This window comes from Falco punctatus, assembly GCF_963210335.1.
Source record: "Falco punctatus genome assembly, chromosome: 2".
Classification (NCBI taxonomy): Eukaryota; Metazoa; Chordata; class Aves; order Falconiformes; family Falconidae; genus Falco; species Falco punctatus.
Genome location: NC_137581.1, coordinates 23,336,944 through 23,361,165, shown reverse-complemented (window position 1 = coordinate 23,361,165; position 24,222 = coordinate 23,336,944). Strand labels below are relative to the sequence as shown.

The window sequence follows — 24,222 nt, the reverse complement described above, 5'->3', positions numbered from 1 at the left end:
TTGTGAGTGTCTGAGTGGGTTTCATCTGTCACTTAGACAACAGCAAGGTAGATGTCCAAGAAAGGGCTAGTCAAACAGATGTCCAACATAGGAAAAGCCAGTTGTGCTATGGATATGGCTATGTCGCATGTGCATACTTGAGAAATAAATATGTCACATCTTATTCCTTGCCTTTATAATGAAAAGCTGGCCTTTATTTTCTACTCTTCTCTACACCACAAAACCTGCTGCTATACTCTTGCTAGCCACCTATGTGCCTGCTTTCTGCTGAAGGTGAAGCACAAATACAATCTGAAAATAGTTACTTGGAAATAAAATGTATTGCGAGCTGATGTGCCGACAAGATCTTTCTGGTCAAAACTCTGCCAGCCACTAGAGAAGGCAGAGGCAACCAGGCCTGTCTATGTGAGCACAGTACCAAGGAGGTAGTCAATACTCCTTGCTTTGAATGCTAATAAATCATGAAGAAGGCTGTGAAGATCATATGATTGACATAAAATGTCACAAACTCTAGAAAAGTTATAACAGTACCCTTGGAGTCTTACCTGGTTCTGAACATGAAAAGGACACTCAGATTCTGCTGCTGGAGAATTTTATTGATGCCCATTCATTTATCTCAAGGACCTCTTGCTGCTTCTCCTGTGGTCTGCTCATCATCTGTAGCATGATGATGCAGTACAAATGTCTGTCCTTGGACACCTGGAAGTGTCATACCCTCCATGACCAAACCCATCATTTGTCACTCCAAGTTCCCTCTCAGTGAATCCCCCCAGACCTCATTTTGCAAACGTAAAAGTCTCATTTGCACAGATTTGCGGCTTCTCACCACTCCGTGATCTCAACCTACAAGTGTTTGTTAGGGAAGAGCATCAGGGGGTTGAGCATATATTCCAGGGGCTGCAATGCAAAGTTGCTGCTGCCTTCCTGGAATGAAGATAATTTTAAGGCACTTTGTTTGAGAAGGTAGGATTTCATTTGTAAAAAAATACCGAAGTCTGTGGCAAGCTGCATCTTAATGTGTGTGTGAGATTAGGTGGAGGCCCTGTGTTATTGAGGACATGACTAGCAGTGTCACAGCCTGCTGCATGGTGCACTATGCTCAGGGAAGAGAGGAGCAAATCTTTCTCTGACAGAGCTGGACTGAAGAAAATGAGTCAGAAGCCAGTGTACCTCCACTGAATGGTTGCATTCATTTAGCATGATTTTCAACCATATCGCTTACTCTTTCTAATGACTGTCTTCTGGGTTGTCTGCTTACTCCTAAAAAAACCACCCCAAACCAAACAAAAAACCCGAAACACCTATATGTTGCAAATATACACGTGGGACTTATTGTAAAGCACATTTTTCAATTGTAAAGCACATTTTTCAGTTCATTATCTATGAAGCCATTTCATGACAAGATTTCTTTTTTACCAGAATGTCTCTCTCCAATTTATTTTCTTTACAGGAAAGTCTCTCGGACACGGAGCTTTTGGAAAGGTGGTACAAGCATCTGCTTTTGGAATTAAGAAATCACCAACATGCAGAATAGTTGCGGTGAAAATGCTGAAAGGTATCTTGCTGGAAAGCTGGGCTGGAAAAATTGATGCCTTATATAGTGTCCCATATTTAATATGATGCTGTCAAAAGCAAGAGTGTATGATGGTATCCCCTCCCCCCCACTAACTCTCTGAGGTCTCCAAAATGTGTACACCAAGCTTCGGGTCCACCACAAGTGAAATGGCAGAACTACGAAATAAAAATTGCATTTGCAGTAAGAAGGATGATAAATTGTCACATGATAAGGAGAAAGTTTCAGATGCAGTGAGAACCTGATTGCCTTTTTTTTTTTTTTTTTGAAAATCTGGTTCCACAGCTTCAAATGCCAGAAAGAATGAAAGAGTCACTTTTGTCGGATCAGAAGGGGCAATTAGATTTCCTGCGCACTCTATGTTGTACTGTCATGCTAGACTGCCGCTGTACCCAACACCATAAATTAAATTTAGCTGAAGTGTAAGGCATCCACCTTGATGTGAAGACACTCAGATGGAAGCTTTTGTATTTTCTTGGTCATTAGTTCTGATGACTAATCATATCACTGTTAAAAACAGATGCCTTATGTCTGATTTGCATCTGCCTGACAGTTGCGTCTTGTTCTAACCTTCCCCATTAGATTATATAATGATTTTCTTCATGAAGGCCCTTTTATTAAGCAAAACAGATTGAACGGTTTAAATCTTGGAGCTGTTGTGCAGGTGTGTCCTCTCTGAACCGTCTGCAGGCTCATCACACAGTGCTTAGGATGCTGACACCCGGGTTGTGTAATGGATTTGCCAGCGCTGTTCATACACCAGCGCTCTTCCCAAAGTGAAATCATCTCCCAGCTATGCACTGCCACTTTTCTCATTGGAGCAGAAAGGACAAAGACCCTCATCAATTTGAAGAGGGCACTTGGGAAGTTAGCAGGCAGGATGATATTCAGTCATAGCCTGCAGCAGCAGCTGTGGCTGAATTCCCTAACCCAGAGTCCTGGTAGCATCCCTTCCTGTGTATTTAGCTTTCCCTTGTTTGTGTATCTAAGGATCATAGCAGGCTTTTTTTGCATTGCCCTGGGAGCTTACACAGCTTTGCTTATCTGTCTTAGTCCCTGAATCCTCTTCAGTGTCATTCTCTGCCAGGACATATCCCCTGTTCAGTAAGGCTTGGATCCCTGATACTCTCAGTTGGCTCTGTTCAGGCATAGTTTGAATACATCCCTCTTACCCAGTGGCTTCTAGCTTCACAGCTGCTTGCTTATCAGTTATCAGGAGATCTGCACATGTTTCTTCCAGCCCTTGGAGGGGCATGTGTGATACTCTCAGACCTACAGTCTGTCCCTGCAACACTCAACCTGAAATAGCTTCTATTTCTTGCTGGCAGTGACCTGGCAGCTGTGCTCCGTGTAGGGTGTGCCCTCTGGATATGTCTCCAACAGGCTTGTTCTGCAACACAATTCAGATGTTTTCACAGGGGGTGGTACGTGCTACCGTGATATCCAGGATCACCCCCAAGGAGGGAATTTGCAGATGAGAGTGTTGCAAACCTTTCTCCTCTCTCTTGTTCCAGGAACACAGAAATACCCTGTTGGCCAATGCCAAATGAACAACTGCCCTGCAGCCAGCATGTCTGGAAAATGGGAGGAAATTAAAGCTTTGGTCGCTGTCCAGACCTTCTGCAGCAGTGGGCCAATAGCCATCTGTGTCACTGGTTTCAGTGGATGGCCTGTCACCTGGGTCATTGCCTGACCCCTGGTTAACTAAGCTATTTTGCCAGCTTGCAGACATACGTGCTGGCACAGTGGTCTGACAGATTCAACATTTCTTTACGTACATCAGCAGGCTTCTTGTGCCAGCCGGCACCATCAAGGCAGCAGAGGTTGCTGCTGGAATAGATTGGAGCAGACAGCAGCTACAAGAAGTCTTAATGGTGGGACTCATGTGCCCATGTGCAGGGTAGATACTTGTATCTGAGTTAGTCACTCAAATTTCCTTTATTGCCAGTGGTGCAAAAAACATCCCATCCTAGGGCAGATTCCTCAGTATGGCGAGTCAGGCACTTGTGTAGCTCTGCTGGCTATGAAGAGAGTCTGCGGTGCCTAGATCCTTTGTAGGTGTCTTCACTACAGGCACCTAAAGTTACGGGAGATCCGTTCCATTCCTTGTGTCCTCACTAGATTTTCCAGAAACCTTGCCATCATTCATGGGCTTTGTCCTCACAGAATTCCCATGAAGTGGATGGGAAGTGTCACCACCTATACAGATGAATAGTGGGTCACTGGGTAGATGACAAGTTTTGTCTGGGGCCACCAGGAAAATCTGTTTCCATTCAGATGTTGAAATGAAGGCCTTTAAGACCTAGCTCTAGGTTCTTTCCACAGGACTGTTCTTACTGTCAGTGTCACTAAACAGAAGATGTCCTTTTGGGTCTACACAAAGCAATATGTTTTTTCTTGTTTTCTTATCAAAATAAAATACTGTAGAAAAAGGTTTGCTCAGAGGGAATTAAAAGTTTCACTCCACACTAAATAGGATATTTTGGGTTTAGCTGTGGGATTTCTTATATCATTACTATTATTATTAATATTAATCATAACTCACAAGAGTGAGATGTAGTCACCTAACTTTAATGAATTAAAGTTTACTTCCCTGATTTATCATAACACTCCAGGCTTCCTCTATAACAAACAGAACCAGACAAACATCACCAAGGGGCGGTGTAGAGGAATGAAGCTGGGCTAATTATCATTGATAATATACAACTGTGGGCTGGCTTCAGGGGTGGTGGGTTGGCTGATGTAGATAAGGTGCAGCTGTGGCTGGTTCTGTTGAGGGGTTGGGCAGCCAATGAAGGGAGAGGAGGAAGAAGCAGAGAGAAGGGAGATGCTTTGCTCTTGTCACTGACTCCCTGAGATGTTGATTAGTTCAGGCTAGTACATAACCCTCAGATGGCTGAAGTCAGGCCCTCTGAAACCTGCTCTAGATAGAGTTAATTAGTCTTGAAATCCCCTTTTATTTGTTCTTTCAATTTTTTTTGGCTGGAATGACAAAACTGTTCATGTGAGAAAAAAAAAAATCTTAGTTCTAAATATAGCAGAGTCTACTGGGAGGAAGTTGAGTGCCAAAATCTTTTTATGGGCTTTATTGCAAGTAAGAGGATGCTGAGCAGGGAGGAATAGAAAAGAACATCAACACATGAAGTATGTCCAGTAGTGGAAGTTATTTCATTGGAAAACATTGAGAAGTGATAAAGCTCAGCAGGACCAGTTCTTTGCCATTTCACATTGACTTTATTTTGTGTTTACAGAAGGAGCTACAGCCAGTGAGTACAAAGCACTGATGACTGAGCTGAAAATCCTGATCCACATTGGACATCATCTCAATATTGTGAATTTATTGGGAGCCTGCACAAAAAATGGAGGTAAAAATATCTGCACTGCACTGAAAAGGAGTTTGGATCACCTCCCAGTAACAGTCAGTTGGCTGTGTTGTTTTTCATCTGAAGATTATAAACTTGAAATATTTGAGCTTGTCCTGTGGTTGGTGAAGAAAAGAGATTTTTTGCTCATTTAATGAAGTGATTAAACATTTTTCTCTACTTAAACTCCCTTTTAGTGTTAACATGAGAAGTGTGAATTTAGGACCATAGTGTTAACATGAGAAGTGTGAATTTAGGACCATGCTGCTTGTCCTTTATCTCACTTCACTGCTCAAGCTAAACATGATCTGGAAAGGCTGGGAACAAGGGATGCTGGCTGCTGGCCCTGAACAGTGAATCGCAAGGCAAATGTTGTAAAAACCTGTGTGATATTCCACTAAGAAAATCAGAGGGCCACTATGAGTGATCGTTTGTTTTGGATATGTCACCTATTTAGATACGCATTTTATATTTGGGTATGCGTATTAGAAATGCACACCCAGCCGTGTGCCCAGGTGGCCAAGGGGCCAGCAGCGTCCTGGCTGGTGTCAGAAACAGTGTGGCCAGCAGGGCCAGGGCAGTGACCGCCCCTGTACTGGGCACTGGTGAGGCCGCACCTCGAACCCTGGGGTCAGTGTTGGGCCCCTCGCTGCAGGAGGGACGTCGAGGGGCTGGAGCGTGTCCAGGGAAGGGCAGCGGGGCTGGGGAAGGGGCTGGGGCACAAGTCCTGTGAGGAGCAGCTGGGGGAGCTGGGGGTGTTCAGCCTGGAGAGGAGGAGGCTGAGGGGAGACCTTATCGCTCTCCGCAGCTGCCTGAAGGGAGGGGGTAGGCAGGTGGGGTCGGTCTCTTCTCCCAGGTAACAAGGGACAGGACGAGAGGAAACGGGCTCAAGTTGCACCAGGGGAGGTTTAAATTCGATATTAGAAAAAATTTATTCACTGAGAGGGTGACCAAGCATTGGAACAGGCTGCTCAGGGAGGTGGTGGAATTGCCATCCCTAGAGGCATTTAAAAGATGTGTAGATGCGGTGCCTAGGGACATGGTTTAGTGGTGGACTTGGCAGTGCTGGGTTAACGGTTGGACCTGGTGATCTCAAAGGTCTTTTCCAATCTAAGTTATTCTATGATTCTATTTCAGTTCAACATGTGTGTGGGTTGTGGGACTCCAGTCTGAATGCAGCCTGCCCAAAGGGGAAATTGAGGGTCCCTCAGGACCCAAATTCATGACTCAGTTCTCAAAACTTAGGTCCTTCCCTGATTTCCAGAAACAGTATTGTTTTACTAACATGTCCGGAGTCCTTCAAGCAGCCTTCTACTTCATTAGGACATGTTAGTTATTCTGGACTCCAGTTATAGTTGCAGCCACGAAAGACTATTCTTCTCAGAACCGATGCTGCCTAGTATTGCTTTACACTGATCAAAATGCATTTTCTGTTTGCCCAGGGCCTCTGATGGTGATTGTTGAATACTGCAAGTATGGGAATTTATCAAACTACCTGAAGAGCAAGAGGAATTTTTTCTGCCCTAACAAGGTGAGGAGGCAGGTGCCTCCGGTAGGGTTCATCTTTACCTAACTTACGTGTTGGTATTGTAGATGTCGGTCTCTGAGCTAGTCTCCTTAGACTCTCTTTTATCAAAGAAGCGAAATGGTTGCAGTTCACCTGACCTGTTTTAATATTTGGTGTGGGATGTATTGTGCCAGGGAAGGACTCATATTTTTTTTTCCTTGACTGCAAGGAGACTGCTGGGAGTAATTCAGCTGGAGCCATCTACGGCAAGAGGAAGTGAATCCTAGCCAAAGTGTCCCCACATGCTCTCGCCCCACTGCTGACAAACCCATTCCTGGTGAGCTTGGGGTCACTTCAGAGGCTGGTGTCAGCGAAGCCAAAGGAAGTGGTTTTGCCCACTGATTTCAGCACCGCTGGGAACACAACTGAGATAATGCCATTTAAAGCTCATGTTCCAAGGCACCCTAATATTGAGAGATTTGCAAGTAATATTATTATTGTGTGAGGAGAAGGGCTATCAAGAAGAAAAGAGATTAGTGTCTTGTCCTCACGTCCCACAGCCCTCTGAATCAAATCTACGGCATGTTTCTTATTACAAACCTGAACCCAAATGTGTCAACTATAACCCTGCTTGTGTGTTTTCAGCAAAATCCCCTGGAGGATTAAGGGCTATGAAGCAGGATTTAGGAGCCCAGACCCAGAAAGGCAACCCTCAAAAACCTGCTCAACTGTGCCAAAAGTTCAGCAGCATCTCAGGGCTTTTTCAGGAGGTCTGTGCCAGAGGGCACACTCAGGAGGATGTCCCCAAGGCTGTCTGTATTGGACTCTGCATGAAACGCAGCAGCCGCCTTCTCCAACGTGTGGTTGTTGGTGCAGGATGCTCAGCAGGGAGCATGGCCATGCAGGGTGCACCCCGGGGGTAGTTGCTCGTATGCCCCCTGATAAAGAGCCTGCCCAGACTTGGTGCTCCAGCACCCTTTGGAAGAGTGCCTAGGCTGGAGGGAGGGAGGGAGGGAGGGAGCCCAGCTCTGCACCAGTGTGCACAGGGGAGAGAGACAGGGCAGGACAAATAGATAGGGAAGAGGGGGCAAGAGCGTGGTCAGGCAACTAGGCTGCTCTCCAGGTAGCAGTGGGAAAGCATTTTCCACATCATGTTGCATGTATCCCGTTGAACCGTCATTGGCCGTAACATGAAAGCATTGGATAAAGACATTGGGGAAGAGAGGCAGTAGCTTCAAACAGCAGCTGTGTTTCAAACACAAAGGGCCCTTGCTCCTCGTTGGAAGGGCTTACCGCCCCACACCAAGCACTGTGCAGGGACATATAGGTAGATGCCTTAAGGAGCCTGGGACAAAAAACTGCTGCTTTATTTTGAGAGGGCTGGGACACCTGCACTCTGGGCACATCCTTCTCAACTCATCCCACCATGCTCTTTCTCTGGCTACTGGAGACAAATAGGCCCTTTCAGATGTTTCATTTCAGGCTGAGATGAGCCACAGCTCAGTGGATGTGTCCCTCCAGGGACCCTGCAAATCTTCATCACATCAAAGGTAGCCCCCCACCTGGGTTGCCCCAAAATCATGCACTGGTGCTCCCAAGCCATCAGGTTTCTGCCCTCTGGTGATGGCAACCTTGGTGGAGCGCAGCTGTGCCACCACCCCCCACTGGCCACAGTGGCACTGGACACCTGCACCCATGGGAGATGTGACTGTACATGCCACGGACCAGCATTTTCTCTCAGCGGAGAGGCAATAGAATTCTGACTCTGTTCCTCTCCCACCCTCTCCATCACTCTGATGTAGCACCTCTTCTCCTCTGTTTGTTTGAAGGACTCCTCTCTGCAAGGAGAGCCAATGAAAGAGAAAAAGGATATTGAGCCGGTGGAAGGCAAAAAACAAAGGCTGGCCAGTGTCACCAGCAGCGAGAGTTTTGCAAGCTCTGGGTTCCAGGAAGATAAAAGTCTGAGTGATGTGGAGGAGGACGAGGAGGGTAGGTATTAATTCCTTCCTGTCCCTACACTGTCTGTGATATTTTTACAACATACTGTGCATCCCTGAAATTTTTTTCCTCATTTATCACCCTAATAAACATCCGTGGGAGACGCTCACAGGGTCATGTCCAGAGGGTAGAAGATTTAAAAAAAGATTATTTCCAGGGTTACTAAATCGGACAGGAAAATGTGTGATTGTTTCTTCTGACTGCTCCTTATCTTTGGGGAAAACATAGCAGTGTCCAAAGCACAGGGTATAAAGCAAACACTATTTTTGTTTCCAGTGACAGTGGGTTGACCTTCAAATACTACTCTATGAAGACTGAATTTATGGGAGTAATAGGGTCAGTAAGAGAAGGGGAAAACAACTGCCTTGTGAGCCATCTTTGTAACAAACCTTGTTTTCCACCTTCCCAGACGCTGATGAGCTCTACAAGTTGCCCCTCACTATGGAAGACCTGATCTCTTACAGCTTTCAGGTGGCCAGAGGCATGGAGTTCCTCTCCTCCAGAAAGGTGAGTTTTGCACTGGGGATTTTTCCCTGCAGAAGGATGGGATTCAGAAGTGAAATCGTGTCTGCGTTTCGGTGACACCTTCCTTGGGAGAGCTCCCAAAGGAAGAGCCGTTTTCCTCTTGGTGTTATAAATATAACGTGTGTTTATCCAAGTCTCCATAGTCCATAAACACAGGATCATGGCTGAAGGCAGTGGGTCAAGCTCATTCATTCAGGGAAGATCTTTTGGGTGTGGTGGGTTTTTTTCTTCATTTCAATCTATATTAGGTAGGGAGGTCCAAGTGAATCAGCACTTTCCCTGCAAATGTCAAGGGGCTTAAAAATTTATCACTTTCTGGACTTAAGAATTTTGTTTTTTAAAGAACTGCTACTGTTTACAATAGCTCCATGTAAACTATAGCCAAATTCCCCCCCAAAATATTGAACTGATCTCTCAAATAACAATAATAGTAATAATTTTTAAAAGGATATGGGAGACAGTCAGGAAATTTGTGGGCAGGATTAAGGAAATGCAGTTTGATTGTGAAACCATTTTATTATAGTGCATTCATCGTGACCTGGCAGCCAGAAACATCCTTTTATCTGAGAACAATGTCGTGAAGATCTGTGATTTTGGCCTTGCAAGAGATATTTATAAGAATCCTGATTATGTGAGAAAAGGAGATGTAAGTCAAGATGCTGTTTATTTACCCAAATGTTTCTAACATACCATTTCAAACCGTCCACCAAAATTCTCTGTAGATGCTCACATTCCCTGAACTTAAGAGCTTGAAAGCTACCACAGTTTTTATGTGAAGATGAACTCTCCAGATGCTTTGCAGATCTGGAAAGCATTTCTATCCTCAGGCATAAGGCTTGGACACACTAACTGTTTCACAGCTCTTCCCTGTTAATACTTCAGATATTTTTTAGACATGTTTCTTGGCTGGCTCAGCATAGCCCCCTTACTCAGTAAACTTCTTCCAAGGAAACCAGTCCCTCTGAAACAAGGTGCGCATTCCTCAGTGCACCCAGTGTCCCCAGGTCCCCAGGGCCAAGCACCACTTGCAGCGCCTCGAGCAGCTGAGCCGGACTCACTGCCTCCAGCACCTACTCTTTTTTTTTGTTGGTTTTTTTTTTTTTTTTTTTTTCTGCTTCTGCAAAAAGCAGGCAGTAAGCCCCCTGCCAGGCCTGCTGTGAAGACTGGGTCAGCAAACTATGCCTGCACCCACTGATGCCATAGGAACTTGGTGTGGGCTTTGGGGTCATGCAGGAAGTCTCCTTCTGGAGGTCTCACCCGCCTGCCAGCTATTCCCTCATCCATAAATAGCTTTCAGGGTTTACGGCACTACATGCTAGCTGGGAAACATTGTTCACATACCTTGGGTGCTGCTCAGGAGACCCTAACAGGCTGCACTAAGGGATTTCAAGGGTTGCTCATATACTCCTGCAATTCAGGCTCTGAAAATTCCCCCGAGAACATCTCCAACACCATCACAGAATGATTTGCATTTGGATGTAGGTTGTCTCCCTGTCTCTAGGCTGCTGGCAAGAGACATCTGCATAGCGCCACATCCCCATAAACAAAAGACCTGGCCACTCTGGTCACAGGTTTCCAATGTCTAGTGTTTTGTGCTACACATTTTAAAAATGACCTTTTATTCTGACAATTTATTTAAAAAGCATCTGAATGAGTGTGAGTTTATCTTGACTGCCTGTAAGGAAATCCCACAGGTTACTGTTTGAATGGTAATTATTTACATAATAAATAGTTGATTAATCTACAATTAAATTATTTTAGGCTTTGATAATAATAGTCACCTTTGTCCCTTTTACTCCAGGCTCGACTTCCTCTGAAATGGATGGCTCCAGAATCCATATTTGATAAAATCTACAACACAAAAAGTGACGTGTGGTCCTATGGCGTCTTGCTGTGGGAGATATTTTCCTTGGGTACGTTACCTGTGCACCCCGGGAGCTGGGCTCAGCAGCAGGGACTTCATCCTGGGGAAAAGCAACCATTACCTTCCATGAGGTTTTCCAAGGTCTTTAATAAGGAAAGACCTAAATCAGGCAGAGGTGGGGTGTGGGGGTAGAGGGGGGAACTGTATGTATCGTGCCTCTGTGACCTGGAAATTTTGGTGCTTGTAAGGACACTGAAAGCTGACTTGCCAGGCTGAAAACTTTAATGGATAGCATAGCTATCTGACAACTTTACCATCTATTCCTGCCATAGGCAAAACCTAAGCTTCCTTCTTTTCTGTGTAGAAACCCTTAGCAGAGATGCAGAGCAGCACAGCTGGAGCAGTCACAGCGTTTTGACTATTAGCACAAACCAGGAAAACAGAGCAAATTTTCAAGTGTTTTTATTGAATGTGGAGCCCTGTAGGATAACACACAGCTGTGGGCCTGGATCGGCAGCTGCCAGGGACCGAGGCATCCCCTCCTGTGCCGCAGATAGCATTTGAGACACCAAGTGGCATGGGCTGGGTGCTCCCTCAAAAGCTTCCTTTTCCTGTGGGAGCAAGGGAGCTGAACACACACAGAGGTCTTTGCGTGTCTCAGCCTGTGTCACCCGCATTTCCAGCCTGGGAGCAGGTGGTTCCCCCAGCCCAGGAGGGACCCAGCACACCCCTCGCCCAGGCCACTGGATGCAGTGAGAGAACAAGGATCTGCACATATGCCACAGAATGAACTAGAACATGCAATCTGAAATGAAAACTCAGTGAAGATTTGTTCCCCCCTTTCTTTCACGTGGATAAGGCAGGATACAAGATGTACACTGAGTAGGAACAACAATGACCGTCAGAATAAAAGAATCTTAATTGGGTTCAACATAGAGGCTGACAAAAGAGGCGAACAGCAGAGGAAACAATACTGTACAATTCTCAGGACAATCAATCATTTATTAGTTTAAATACGTGTTGTTGGTCAGCCTGCCAACTCGTGATTTTTATGGTCAGCCTCATACTACATGTTGTTTTTTTTTCTTAAGGCCCCATCTCCTTGAACCTGGTGGACTGTCTGACTCTCTGAAAGGTCTATTTTACGTTTTTCCTTTCATTTTCCTTTTTCCTGATTTTTTTTGTCTACAGAAAAAAGGCCAACAGCACTATCAGACTGCATCTTAAAAACACAGGAACTAGAAGAATAATGCACATGTACTGTAACCTGATTTAAAGCCATGATTTTACTATTTTCAAGGTGGTTTTGAGCATTTGGGGTTTGTTAATACTCAGCTTACTAGAATTTGGGGTGGTCCAAACCAATAAAGACATCAGACCTAGCTTTTCTTGAGGGTTCTTTTTCAAATCAGATGCATTTGTATTTTTTGCATTCAGGCCAGGTAAGCACCACCCATAGTGCTTGCTTTGATCTTGCCCTGCTCCAAGGACCAGCCCCTTCAGCAGCAGTTGCAGACAGGGGCCAGACTCCACAGCGGGGAATGCCCCCAGGCTCCCAGCTCTGCAAGCAGATGCTGCACACCCGAGTGGTGGAGGGGGATGTGTAGGGCCAAGGCAAGGTCACAGGTACCCAGGTCAAGGCCTGTATGACCATGTTCTCCCAATGTCACCTCCAGGTGCCTCTCCTTACCCCGGAGTCCAAATAGATGAGGATTTCTGCAGCAGACTAAAGGAAGGCACAAGAATGCGAGCCCCGGAGCAAGCGACCGAGGAGATGTAAGATGCCTTTCTCCACTTGCTTTGTATGCCGCTGCCCGCCCAGGCTGTCTTGCAGATGATGTACGAGTCTCTGTAAAAAGTACCCCGTGGCAATATGAGGAACACCAACCCAATGCTGCCTCATATCTTCTTGCTGTCATTAGCATCTTCTTGCATCTCCCCAACCCTCACCCCCCTGGCCCTCCTGTGGCTTAGGAGAGGGTGAGGAGGGATGTGGACCTGACCCCAGGGCATCACCGGGGCTGCGCTCTGAGAGGAGCTGGGTGAACAGCCCAGAGGAGGAAGGTCATTCATTCCTCTCCAAGTTTAATATTTACCAATGTGCACACAGATAAGTGCTGGAGGAATGTGAATGTTATTAACATCCTCTTGACTTAGGATGCGACAGCAGAGGCTTCCTCACAAACACGCAGGTGATGAGGGTCCACCTGTTCCCAGAGGTGATGCCTGATGGCAGAGGAAGGTGACAGGGACCCACAGCCTCCCAGCGCATGTTGACTGCAGGGTTTGTCTAAGCCCTTTCACTGCAACATCAGCTGTTCCTGCCTGTTCCCCTTCCTCCAGGTGCAGCTGACAGCTGCTGCTGTATGGCCAACACCTTTTCGGAGGCTGGGGGGGTGTCCAAGTGAGACGCTGAGTTTTCAGTCCCTCTACCCTGGGAGTGGGATGGAGCACCCTGCCTGGAGAGGCACCTGTAGCACGCTGAACATGCACCCCATGGTACAAATCCTTCACAAGTGTGAACACATCCAGGGTGTTTTACCTCTGGAGGAAAAATCAAGTGTGTATAGGTGTCTTCACTGCCTTTTCATGTGCTACATCATGACTCTAAATAGCAACACTTACCAAAAAATAGTTCTGAAAGAAGAAAAAGGATGCAAGCCAGCCATGCCTATCTGGGACTATTACCCATTGGCTAATTTTATTATCCTAGTGACAGCAGATAAGAGCTTTTTTTTTTTCCTCTTCCACATATTTTATTGCAGGAAGGAAAGCTTGACTTGACCAATACAAGGAAGTGACACATTCATATAAGTCAACTTAGGATGTCTTAACTTAAACATTGCCAGCTAATAGACGTTTAATACAAAGGTTTAATGCTTAATCAGGAATAAAAAAAGAAAGTATAACTAGTTGGCTAAATTATTCTTTTGATGTGGTCTTCCCAGTGTCTTGTGGGAAGAAGCGTTTTTTTTCTGGTTTTGCAAAACGTTTACTCTTATACTTTTAGTAACAGGCCTCAGTGCTGGAAAGCATCTTGGTAAAATTAGGCTGGCTCAGGAGTTAACTCTATTGATGACAAGCTGTCAGAGACTGCACTGCCTTGGATCAAAGTGAGCTGTAATCCCACCCCGCTTTGCTTTTTTCCTCACAGCTACCAAATCATGCTGGACTGCTGGCGAAGCAATCCCAACGACAGACCAAGGTTCTCTGAGCTGGTGAAAAAGCTGGGTGACCTGCTGCAAGCGAACGTCCAGCAGGTACTAATGTCATGACCACGTGGTGTCACTGAAGCAGGGCGACCGGCCACGTGGTCCTAGGAATAACGCTTTTATTTCTTATTTCCATTTAGGAAGGCAAAGACTACATACCCCTCAATACAATATTTACAACAGAAAGTGGGTTTCCCCCTGCATCTGATCCTTTGTGCAATGAAAATATTTCTGTTACAAGCTCAAGTTGTGAAAGCACTGAAAATGTCAGGTAAGATAAGCAGGACTAAGACCGAGTTTGTTTGTTGGGTATCGCAGCTCGCTGCAGAGCCTGGTTTGGACCTGGATGGCAGAAAACACTCAGAGACACCCCACATAGCCTGAGTGTCCCACCAGCCACCAAGCCACCACCGCCAGGATCCCATTGGGCTGGGACAGCCCTTAGGGGATGTCCCTGCCCAGGGGGACCATCAGGTCACCGGGCTGGGGCGCTGTGAGAGGGGCAGCTGTGTGCACCTCAGGGCTGGGGGCTGAGGTGTGGGGAGGGGTCTGGCTAACAATTCCTTCTCGTGTAAACTGCCTCGGTGACAGTCAGGCACCTGCTTGAAGAAACAAAGAAATGCCTAGTGCTTTCCTGCTTATGCGCTTCACACTTCCACCAAAAATTGTCCTGCTTTTCTTGTTGAACAGATACATAAACACTTTCAAAATAAAACCACCCCAGCGCATAAAGACATTTGAAGAGCTTCCCATCAAGGAAACGCTTTTATTTAATGTAAGTGACTCCTGGGCCAAATGGTATGCCATTTATTATTTTTTTTTATTATTTGTGTGACAGATTTATGCAGAGGGAATCAAGATGGGGTTTTACTGCTTTATCAGCTTTAATGATACGAGGTGCAAGATTAGCTGTGCTTGCAGCGTGGTGTTATCCCACTGTCCTACAAATTGGGGTCAGCACATCCTTGCTGACTATGCCATGAGCTGCAAACACTCCTCCCCTGATAAGAAATGGCTGGTGTCAGTAGGCCTAAAAGGTACAGCTGCCAGAGACCCACCTGAGTCTCACTGGTGTCGGAAAGCCAGTTAAAACCCCTTGGATTTGTGTTTTCATCTGAATAGTAGCACACAAAGGAGAATTGTGGGTCACATTTCCATCAGAGGTCCCCAGTAGGAACAAGTCCTGTTATCAGATGGACAAGCTGGAGAAATGTCTACTAATGGGGCACACATACTGTTTTGGTGGGGGTGGGCATGGGTGAGATTTTGGGGGAAGCTTTTAGTGACCCAGTTGTATGCATTAAGCGGTGGGAGGTGGGAAAGGCACAGTGGTGGTCACAGGGTTGAAGCAGTGGCTGGCCAGAACCTCACCTTGCATGTAGATACTTATCTTTTAGCAGTCTGTATCTGCATTAATTAGCATGTGTTTGCTGCACTCCAAAGCAAGGACAGTCTGGAAAGGCACCATGAAACACCTGGGCACTGCAGCACCTCCAGCAGCATGGAGCTGCTGTCTCTGAGAGCTCTCTGGATATAAATGACCAAATGGATGCTGGAAATCAGACCGAAAAAGAATTTAATACATTGTAAAAATAATTTTCTATAGTTAACACCTAATAGAATTGTGTCTTTCTTTTTTCTTCAAGGATTATCAAGCAGACAGCGGGATGGTGCTGGCTCCAGAAGAACTGAAACGCTTCACGTGGACAGGCAGCAAGCAGAAACGGACACTCTTTGGGTCTGTATTTTATGTTCCTTTCTTCTCCTTCATGTTTTAGAGGGCAAAGGAGGATTCAAGGTACCTGTGATAAATCATGCCTAATGAAACTAGCTGAGGTGTCCCCAGTCCCTGCAAACGCTCTTGCTGAGGCATGTCCTGCTCGGTTGAGTAAGCAGTCACACATCTCCCACACCTAACCCTCCATACACCTTCGAGGAAACAAATAACCCTCAACCCCTTTGATGCGCCTCATCAATATGATTGATTAGCACTCTGTTGATCAGCCTGATCCCCAATTTAATGCCCAGCTGGACAAGCGAGTGCCAGAGAGTGCTAAACCAAGGTAGAGGTGGGTAACTAGGAAACAAGCCCTTGGCAAGGGAGAAGAGGAACGTGTAGCTGTGAAGGATTTGCATTTGTTTCTGCAAGTCCCCAAGGGTACCCCAGCTGGGACAAGGCTCCCCACGCTTGTTTTTGCCCTTCTTTTCCATGACTCAGCTAAGCACAGCCCATTTAACACCCATGGGTTCAGGATGCTAAAGTGGCAACTTTACAATAGATGGATGTGAGGGCCTCACTTCTCTTCCTGCCTTTAAGCACTTTAATATATTGGCCACCTTCCTCCACCTAATTCCTGACAGCTGCCCAAGCAGTGAACTAGGGCTGCTCCAAGAAATGCGTTGCACTGACATGAACTTTCTGTAAATGGGAAATGTTTATTTTCTCAATGCCAAGCGGTGTCTCAGTTCCCAGCCGCTGTGAAGCTGGCAGCATCCGTGGCTGGTTTCAGCTCGCTGTTCTCAGCCAGCCCAGGGACTGCCCAGACCCAACCCATCGTTCATCTTATGCTGGCAGGAGGTCAAGGCCATCCTGCCATCCTGCCTGTGCCGAATTTGTCAGCGACTTGCAGCTGGGCAAGCCGGGAGGTGTAGTATTGTCTCAATGAACAATTGGAGCTGGCTGAAACGTGCGGTCAAAGCAGAGAGGACTTGCTTCAAGAAAAATTCCAATGACTAAGAGGGCATTGGTTGAATGCATAGACATACGTAGTAGGAGAGCGTGCATGCTCACACGGCCAAAATACGCACCGTGCAGGGTAAACGTGCTGCTGGCAGGAGTCTGCAATGGAGCACTGCTTATGCGTGGCAAAGCCGGGGTGATAAAAGCCGCTCCAAACAAGTGCTGGGAAACCCTTTCTCCTGCCTTGACCTTTCAGAAAACAGGCTTGTAAGCGATTTTACAGTACTTGTAAACGTATGGTACTTGCTGGCAGATTTTATCTAGGCATACTCTCCTTCGAGGGGCCAGGTATTACAGAGCTTGGTATGCATGTGGATGACTGGGCTCCAAAGGATGCAATGTTTCCTAGAAGTGGTTTAATCAGTTTTTTCTTTGTGTGAATGTGACATTTTTGAAGGCTGCTGTCAGTCAGTCACAGAGACAACATGGCAACCTCCCCAAATGAAATGCAAGAAGTGCCTTTTTCTTTGCGTGGCACAGAATACATGGAGGGTACCACAAGCATCCCTCTGGAACTGCTTTAAGGAGCATTTTCAGTTGCAGAAGGAACAGAAATGCTTGGATGGGAAAAAAAAATTGAACTCAGCAGTGGCTGCTAGAATGTAAATCCTTGGGGAAACAGAGCAGTTGGCTGAGAACATACAAGGTCATCAGGCCTGCAAGCTAAACAAGTGGTACTGTAGCATTATGCCAAAAAGCACTCATGTATGTGAATGCATACAGTAACCCTTTAGTCTGCACACATTCCTAGAAGTGGTACCTTCTTAGCTAAGCATCTTTTACTCAGGCTAAATTGGAGCAATAAGTAAATACTCTGAAAGTCATACTGAATGCTGGACAAGGGGGAGCCTGGAGGGCTTTGTCACACGTCAGCTGAGCTAAGCAGATGCATAGCCCTGCTTCTTCCCGTGCATCTCAAGCATCCTATTCTGTGGTCCTGCCCCATCTCTTGTGCTGACATTTCTGCTTGGCTTGGCTTGCAGAGAGCTGGCTCCGGTTGCTGCGTTATCAGAAGAACGGCCCCAGAACCATTTCTGAGAAAGCAATAGCAGCTCACCACCAGGGCAGCTGGTGCCAGCGACAGGCCAAGGCAGGGGTCACCGCCCCACCCCCACCCCCCCCATTAGCTGCAGCTTACAGCTAGATCACTTTCACTGTGATGCCAAACCACTCCGAGACACTCGCCCTCACACTGTAACCCTCAGCACTGCAGTTTAGGACATAGATGCAGGCAAATACACTCGCACCAGCAGGTGGGTCCTGAGCCGAGACTGAGGGTGCTGTAGGGCTGTGCCCTGGCTGCTCCCCACTCACCCGCAGGCTGGCCTGCCGTTCCCTGGGCTGCCTGTTTCCCTGCTGCCCAGGGCAGAACGATTGGACTTGGTGTGGTATTTTTCTCAGTTCAAAGCACCTGAAACCGCACGAGGCAGCCAGGTGGGGTCATGCTTTCAGACCAGCACAGGGGTGTTTGTGTGTGCCCTGGAGGGTGGCGTCAAAAGGATTCAGACTCAGCAGGGCCACGTGTGCTATGACAGTGCTGAAGGACTCCCTAAGGTGGAAGGAGCCAAACCTGGTGCATCCTACCTGTCCCCAGAAGTGCACCCAGGGTTTGTTTTAGAGGAAACTGATCAGTTGACTCCAGGAGAGAGCCAGTGCACACACTGGTGCTTACTCAGCATGACCAGCCTGAGAGACAGCCCCTGGGGAGCGCAGAGAGGGGAGACAGCTCACCTGACAGTGCAGGGGTACCCCACCGACACAGGCGCATCCCCTTCCCCTCAGGCTTCCACTGTTGTGGAGGGAAAGGCACCAACACGCAAAGCTCACCCTTGGTTTCGCGATAGGAAACGAGCATCTGCCCAAAGCCTGGTGAGCCACTCAGGCCCAGGTGGTGGCCAGGAGCAAAACAGAAATGGTTGCTACATGTCTTGGACTTGCTGTTGCCATTGAGATGAAAGTAAGTGATACTGTGAACAACATAAAAAGAGTTAAGTCTTTCCTAACACAAGGCCTTCGGTAACAAGTTCCCAACAGAAAGGTTTGGGGGCACAGAAAGAGCAACCTTCTCAGCTCTGCTCCTTTGCAAGTGGAAAGGATCCCAACTGTAACTCTTTTCTAGCTCTTCAGTACTGGTGAAAAACCTCAACCCAAGTAAGCCAAAATCCCCAGGCTGGAGCAAACCCTTGAGACAAAGCAAACTGCTGAGCCAGAAGAAGTGAGAACTCCACCACTAGTGAGCTGGAACAAGCATCTCAAGAGCCGCAGCCAGCTTCTAACCTCACTCCATTCTTGAATCTGTCAGGAAAGCAGCAGCCATTTCCTCCAACAAATGATCCCAATTACAAACCAACTAGACACAGTTTCTAATTTACATTCCTAGAGTGGAAAGAAGATAGTTCCCAGCCAGTGACGCTTCTACTGACTGTAAGCTCAGCCTCAAAATGAGGCCTCACTATGGATGCCCAAACCCCGTGGGCTCCCTCAAAGTGCTCTGTGGGAGTGTATACCCAGGTACAGCAATGCGCTCAAGGTGAAATTAATAGATGCAGCTCTGCTGCTATAAAGGTTTATTAATGAAAGTAGAAGCTAAGTCTAGCTCACAAAAAATTTTTCAGGATGCAAAAGCCTGATGATGAAAGAAAGGATCAAAGCATGATGATGTCAAGGCTCATAACTTTGCATGCACACTCCACTTTTGCCAGCCCACTGCTCCCCAAGACTCACAACTACAATGTAAATCACAGAAGCATTTCTCTTTAAACCCATCACAGAAAGTCCACTGAGTCTGTGACTAACCTTGTCACATCATTATGGAATTTATCCCAAGGCAATTACTTCTCCATCTGCCAACAGATGCAATATAAAAATACGGGATGCATCTGCAATCCTTATCGCGAGGGCTCCTCCCCGTGAACTCCTTCCATCCGCAAACAAATGTAACTGGGTGGTATTCTTGGGAGGACTCTCCTACAGTAGAAGACTGGGACCACACTCCTTAAAAAGGACACAGGCTTGTGAGTTAAACGTTCAAGAAACTGTGACATCTAAGTGAAACTGTTACTTCTCCATTTCCTAATCAGGAATGGTCCTGTGCTACCAGTTCTGTGCTTTACTTTGTAAAGATCTAACAGTACAAATTAAAATGAAAAGCAAAACCCTGGGCTTCAAAAGCCTCAGCAGATGTTCTGACTGTCTCCTCTGGAATTCAAGACTAGGGCTGCCAATGTTCCTGACCTTATAAATGGAGAGGGGTGGAGTGTCCATGAACTTATAAAAACACAGGGGAGAGATTCTAATTTTAGGCACTGCAGTCCAACATACATTTACATTAGGATTTCACATGTAATCAATGATGGAAAATGCTCTGGCTTGTCCATTGTCTCCACATAAATTTTTGACATCTAAGTTCAATACTGTGAAAAAAACTCTGCCTTAACTTTCCTCATTATCGAGAGAGCCCTTTTAAGTACTGTGTGCTCTGAATATGGGTGAGAAAGAGCTGCAAGGCAGCGTCTTTAAAAGTGGCTTAGCTGAGAAGACATTAAGCCCCTCTTGTAAAAGGCATCTTATAAAAGGCAGCCTACAGGATAACTGGTCTTCTGTGGGACAGGAAAACTAATTCAAACCAGCTGCTCATGTCTGCTGCCAAGAGAAGCATAAGAGAGGAGATACCCACATCTTGTGCCCTTCCTCACACACATAATCCATTTATCGTTAAAATTGATCCCAGCATGAAGCTTTGGGAACACCTATGCTAGTAGCTTTCTGCTTTTGCCCCAAGGCTTAAAACCTTTCATTATTTCACTCCCGCTCAAAAAAAACCCAAAAACAACCAACCCACTTCCCTTAGGTAGAACATGTGTGGGGACCCTATAGGGATGCACAGCCCCGCAGCAGCAGAGGTATCTGACACTCCACGTTATTTTGCTCTACAACCAAGTTTCACTCCCTAGCACCTGCCACAAACCAACAATTACAGCTTAAGCTGAGCAATCAAATACTCCCCTTAAGCACTAAGACTCTAATACTTAGAACGAACACAAACACCTTAATAGTGATAATCAGTCACAGCATCTCTGTTCAGGAGGGGACTCCGGGGGGGGGACACACAGGAGGGCTCTTTCAGCCCTCCGTTCGGCTCTCCCACTGAGCAATTCCATCTGCATCCATGCTGTTCCCAGCATCTGAGAATTAACAAAGCTGCTTCTTGTGATGTGGCTTTGCTTAAGTCATTAAAACAAACACTTGTACATGGCAAATATGCTAACAGTGACACTGCTCTGTTACAGCATTAAAGGTGCCAGCAGGAGCAAGGAGTCAGTGCTTTCTGGAATAACCAAGCCAAGAAGTTTCTGCAGTTTCAGCTGCGACCAGCTCAGTGAATCCAAGCGAAGATACACGTACGGTAACACAGTGCTGGAGAAAATGAAAGCAAGCCATTCTCCCCCTCCTGACTACAACTCTGTCATCCTTTATTCTCAGCCACCTGTTTAAGTAATTCTAGGCCAAGATTTAAATATGCATTTAATCCAAAAAGGTTCTTCTGAAACACTGTCATGTTATAAAACTTTGACCCAAATAGTTTCAATTATCCTAAAATTTTAAAAGATATCATTGGCTTAATCTGAGTGATCTGCTTTTCTACAGACTGCAACAAGCATATACAAAATATAGTGACATACTAATGCTTAGCCCTTGACTCTCCCAAATGCTGAACACCAACAGCTACCACTAAAATTGCCCAGTGCTTCTGAAGACCTGGATGGTCGCCATCATTACAGAGAAAACTAGCTCACTGTTTGGTCCCTGGCAGCAGGATGGTATTTCATGCTCTAGTCTCCCCACCTCTGCTTGGACTGGGGTGCAGCACCCGTGTCCTGGTTGGGAGCAGCATCTGGGAGCCCGCGTCAGGCACTGGGGCGTTTGCACCCTGTTGCTGGGGCCTGTGTACTGCTGGAAAACAAAGGATCCTTGAAGAAGGATCTGCTTTGAGAGACTCGAGGGAAGCCTAATCCTCCAGGGAAGCTCCGAATTCGCTAGCTGGGGATAGGGCATTGTACAGCTCTTACTGCTTCAGATGGCAAGCGCAGCAAGGAGTCTCACAAGGCAGGGATTTCAAATTTGTGTTGCAAAACAGAATTGGCAAGGATAGAGCAGAACTAAGATCAGAGCCAAGCTGCAATAGGGAAGACATATCAGTCGGGTTTGGACAAGCCTGCTGAAATCAAGTAGATACGCTTGAAGTTTTGCACTTTGTCAGTATGCCAACACGCACACACTGGAACCAAACCACAAGCTAGGGATATTAAAAGCCAAGCTCTGTCCATGAAACTCCATGGACCTTCTAACACTGCACTGATTATATTTTATTTATGGGAATCTGTCTGAAAAGACAGGATGGCTACTAAATTGCATATACTTTAAATGAATTTAACACTAGAGAGTTTGAAGAGATTAGTCAGAAATAAGACAATCTCATTAGAAAGTTAGGGCAGCTTTTCTATGAAGACAGTTGGATTTCGTATTAGTTACTAGTATATATGTACAGGAATAAAACTGTATCATTCACTTGCAACAGAGTTTTGTATAGCAGCTAAGAAAGGGCATCAGTGTTCTTTGTTAGAGAAGCATAAGGATGCACCATCCCCTTTCACCTTTGAATGCAATACTAAAATGAGTTGGCCATTTCACACAGTAGCACTGATGTTTTCCAAATCAACAACCACTGCCCAATCTCAGCTTCTCATGGTCCACTATAAAGACGTATTAACTCAAATGCTACATATAATATGGTTCTGACCTCTTCAAACTCAGCTTAGGAGCTGTGAATTTAACCCACTAACAGACTTAAAGGCAAATGACCTTTTGCATATTACAAAGAAAAATGTTCTTGGATATTCAAGTAAAAGAAACGTGTACCACTACTTCTAAGTAAGTATTAATTCTTGATCTTCCTGGCCAATAGTTCATCAGTTTCAAGTATCTATTGCACTGTCTCTTGCTGGTAAAGTATATTTGATCTTGATCAAAATGAAAGGAAAGTTTAAGGACTGTTTCTTAACTCCAGTTGAGCAAAACTAGTTATGGGATGATGCATCTTAATGGAAATGTTTGCACAGTGTAAATATATAAATATGCTCTTTGTGCATAAATATTTAAGAAAACTAGACTACAAAGATTACTTTTATATGAAACCCCTAAGATTCTTTGTATGTGAATAACTCCTATTTTGTCCTGCATTTTCTGTCTTTGTATAATGTACTTGACTGCTAAATGCATATAATAAAATTTGCTTTTGAAAGAATCCCGAGTTCTGCCAAACTAGTAAATCCCATATCAAAAAACACTGCAGCAGATGATTCAGCATTGGGCAGCACTAATACATCTGGCAAACGATCCATCCTGTGGGCCAGTTTTGTGAGCAAAGGAGAATATGGAGTAATTGCATGGAAGGCACGCTTCTCACACAGCTAAGCAGACAGTGATGGACACTTGTACCATGCCCTGCGTGCGTGACATCCCCTAGATTCAGCTTATCTGAGAAACGCTTACTGCTGTCCAGAGGCAAAAAGACAACTCTGGGGAGAGGCAATGTTTCAGGGTGGGGGGAAACAATGCAGCCTGTTGATGAACATCCATTCAACTGCCCCCCATGCCTGGTCACTTTTTCAGCTAGAAGATCTGGTGCAGATGAAAGGCCAGCGAACAGAGCTAAAGTGTCTCCAGCAAAACCTATTCTGAACCAAGTGTGACACAAGTTAGCACCTTAGGCCTGGTAGATGCTTTCTCCAAAGAATCTCCACATCCCCATGTCAACCATCAGAAGCTGGGGATGCTGCCTCCACAGAGACGTTCAGTCAAGCGCTCTCTGCTATACCGCATTTTATAATCTGAGGGGATCTCCAAGCCACGCTGCAGATAAACTACACACAAGTACTGGGAGGAAGCAGAGATGAAACTTTCTCTGGGCAGGCAGAACGTAACTGAATCGCCTACTGCCACAGGAGTTGTGTAGCTGTTGCTGCACATTAGATAAGAGCATCAATCAAGCCTACTGCAGCTTATGTAATAACATTTCTAAACCACTGCAATTTAAGAGATAATGACTCCATGTTAAAAGTATGCAGGGAGTATTGACAATTTCACATATATTGCACAAAACTTCACATTACACAAGCATGGTCAGGATTCAATGGGTATATGAGATTTTTATACCACCAGTAAGTCATCTCACCTTTGCTGGTTAATGATAAAGAAAAATAATTCTGGGAAATGAAGCTGTCATGACTCCACATGCAAATTCTCAGAGAAACGAATATACTTTGTTACTGGGCAAAAAAGCTTAATAAACATGAACACAAGGGTACTTTAATAATTTCCAAAATTAGGGCATGTCTACTAAAGCAGATCTGATCCGACAGAAGCAGATGTGACTTCACTT

The 24,222-nt window shown here is 45.8% G+C and overlaps 1 protein-coding gene across 1 annotated transcript in view; it reads left to right on the top strand.

Moving 5' to 3' along the window:
* Positions 1 to 23,091, top strand: part of FLT1 (fms related receptor tyrosine kinase 1) — a 118,493-nt gene extending 95,402 nt beyond the window's left edge. Inside the window, exons 18-30 of the mRNA XM_080376377.1 lie at positions 1,451 to 1,555; positions 4,825 to 4,938; positions 6,378 to 6,466; positions 8,272 to 8,431; positions 8,850 to 8,947; positions 9,489 to 9,611; positions 10,767 to 10,878; positions 12,506 to 12,605; positions 13,984 to 14,089; positions 14,182 to 14,312; positions 14,732 to 14,816; positions 15,688 to 15,779; positions 21,071 to 23,091. Of these exons, the coding sequence (XP_080232503.1) occupies positions 1,451 to 1,555; positions 4,825 to 4,938; positions 6,378 to 6,466; positions 8,272 to 8,431; positions 8,850 to 8,947; positions 9,489 to 9,611; positions 10,767 to 10,878; positions 12,506 to 12,605; positions 13,984 to 14,089; positions 14,182 to 14,312; positions 14,732 to 14,816; positions 15,688 to 15,779; positions 21,071 to 21,275 (1,520 nt within the window). The 3' untranslated portion in view covers positions 21,276 to 23,091. The remainder of the gene's footprint in view (positions 1 to 1,450; positions 1,556 to 4,824; positions 4,939 to 6,377; positions 6,467 to 8,271; positions 8,432 to 8,849; positions 8,948 to 9,488; positions 9,612 to 10,766; positions 10,879 to 12,505; positions 12,606 to 13,983; positions 14,090 to 14,181; positions 14,313 to 14,731; positions 14,817 to 15,687; positions 15,780 to 21,070) is intronic.
* The last annotated feature ends 1,131 nt before the right edge of the window (positions 23,092 to 24,222 follow it).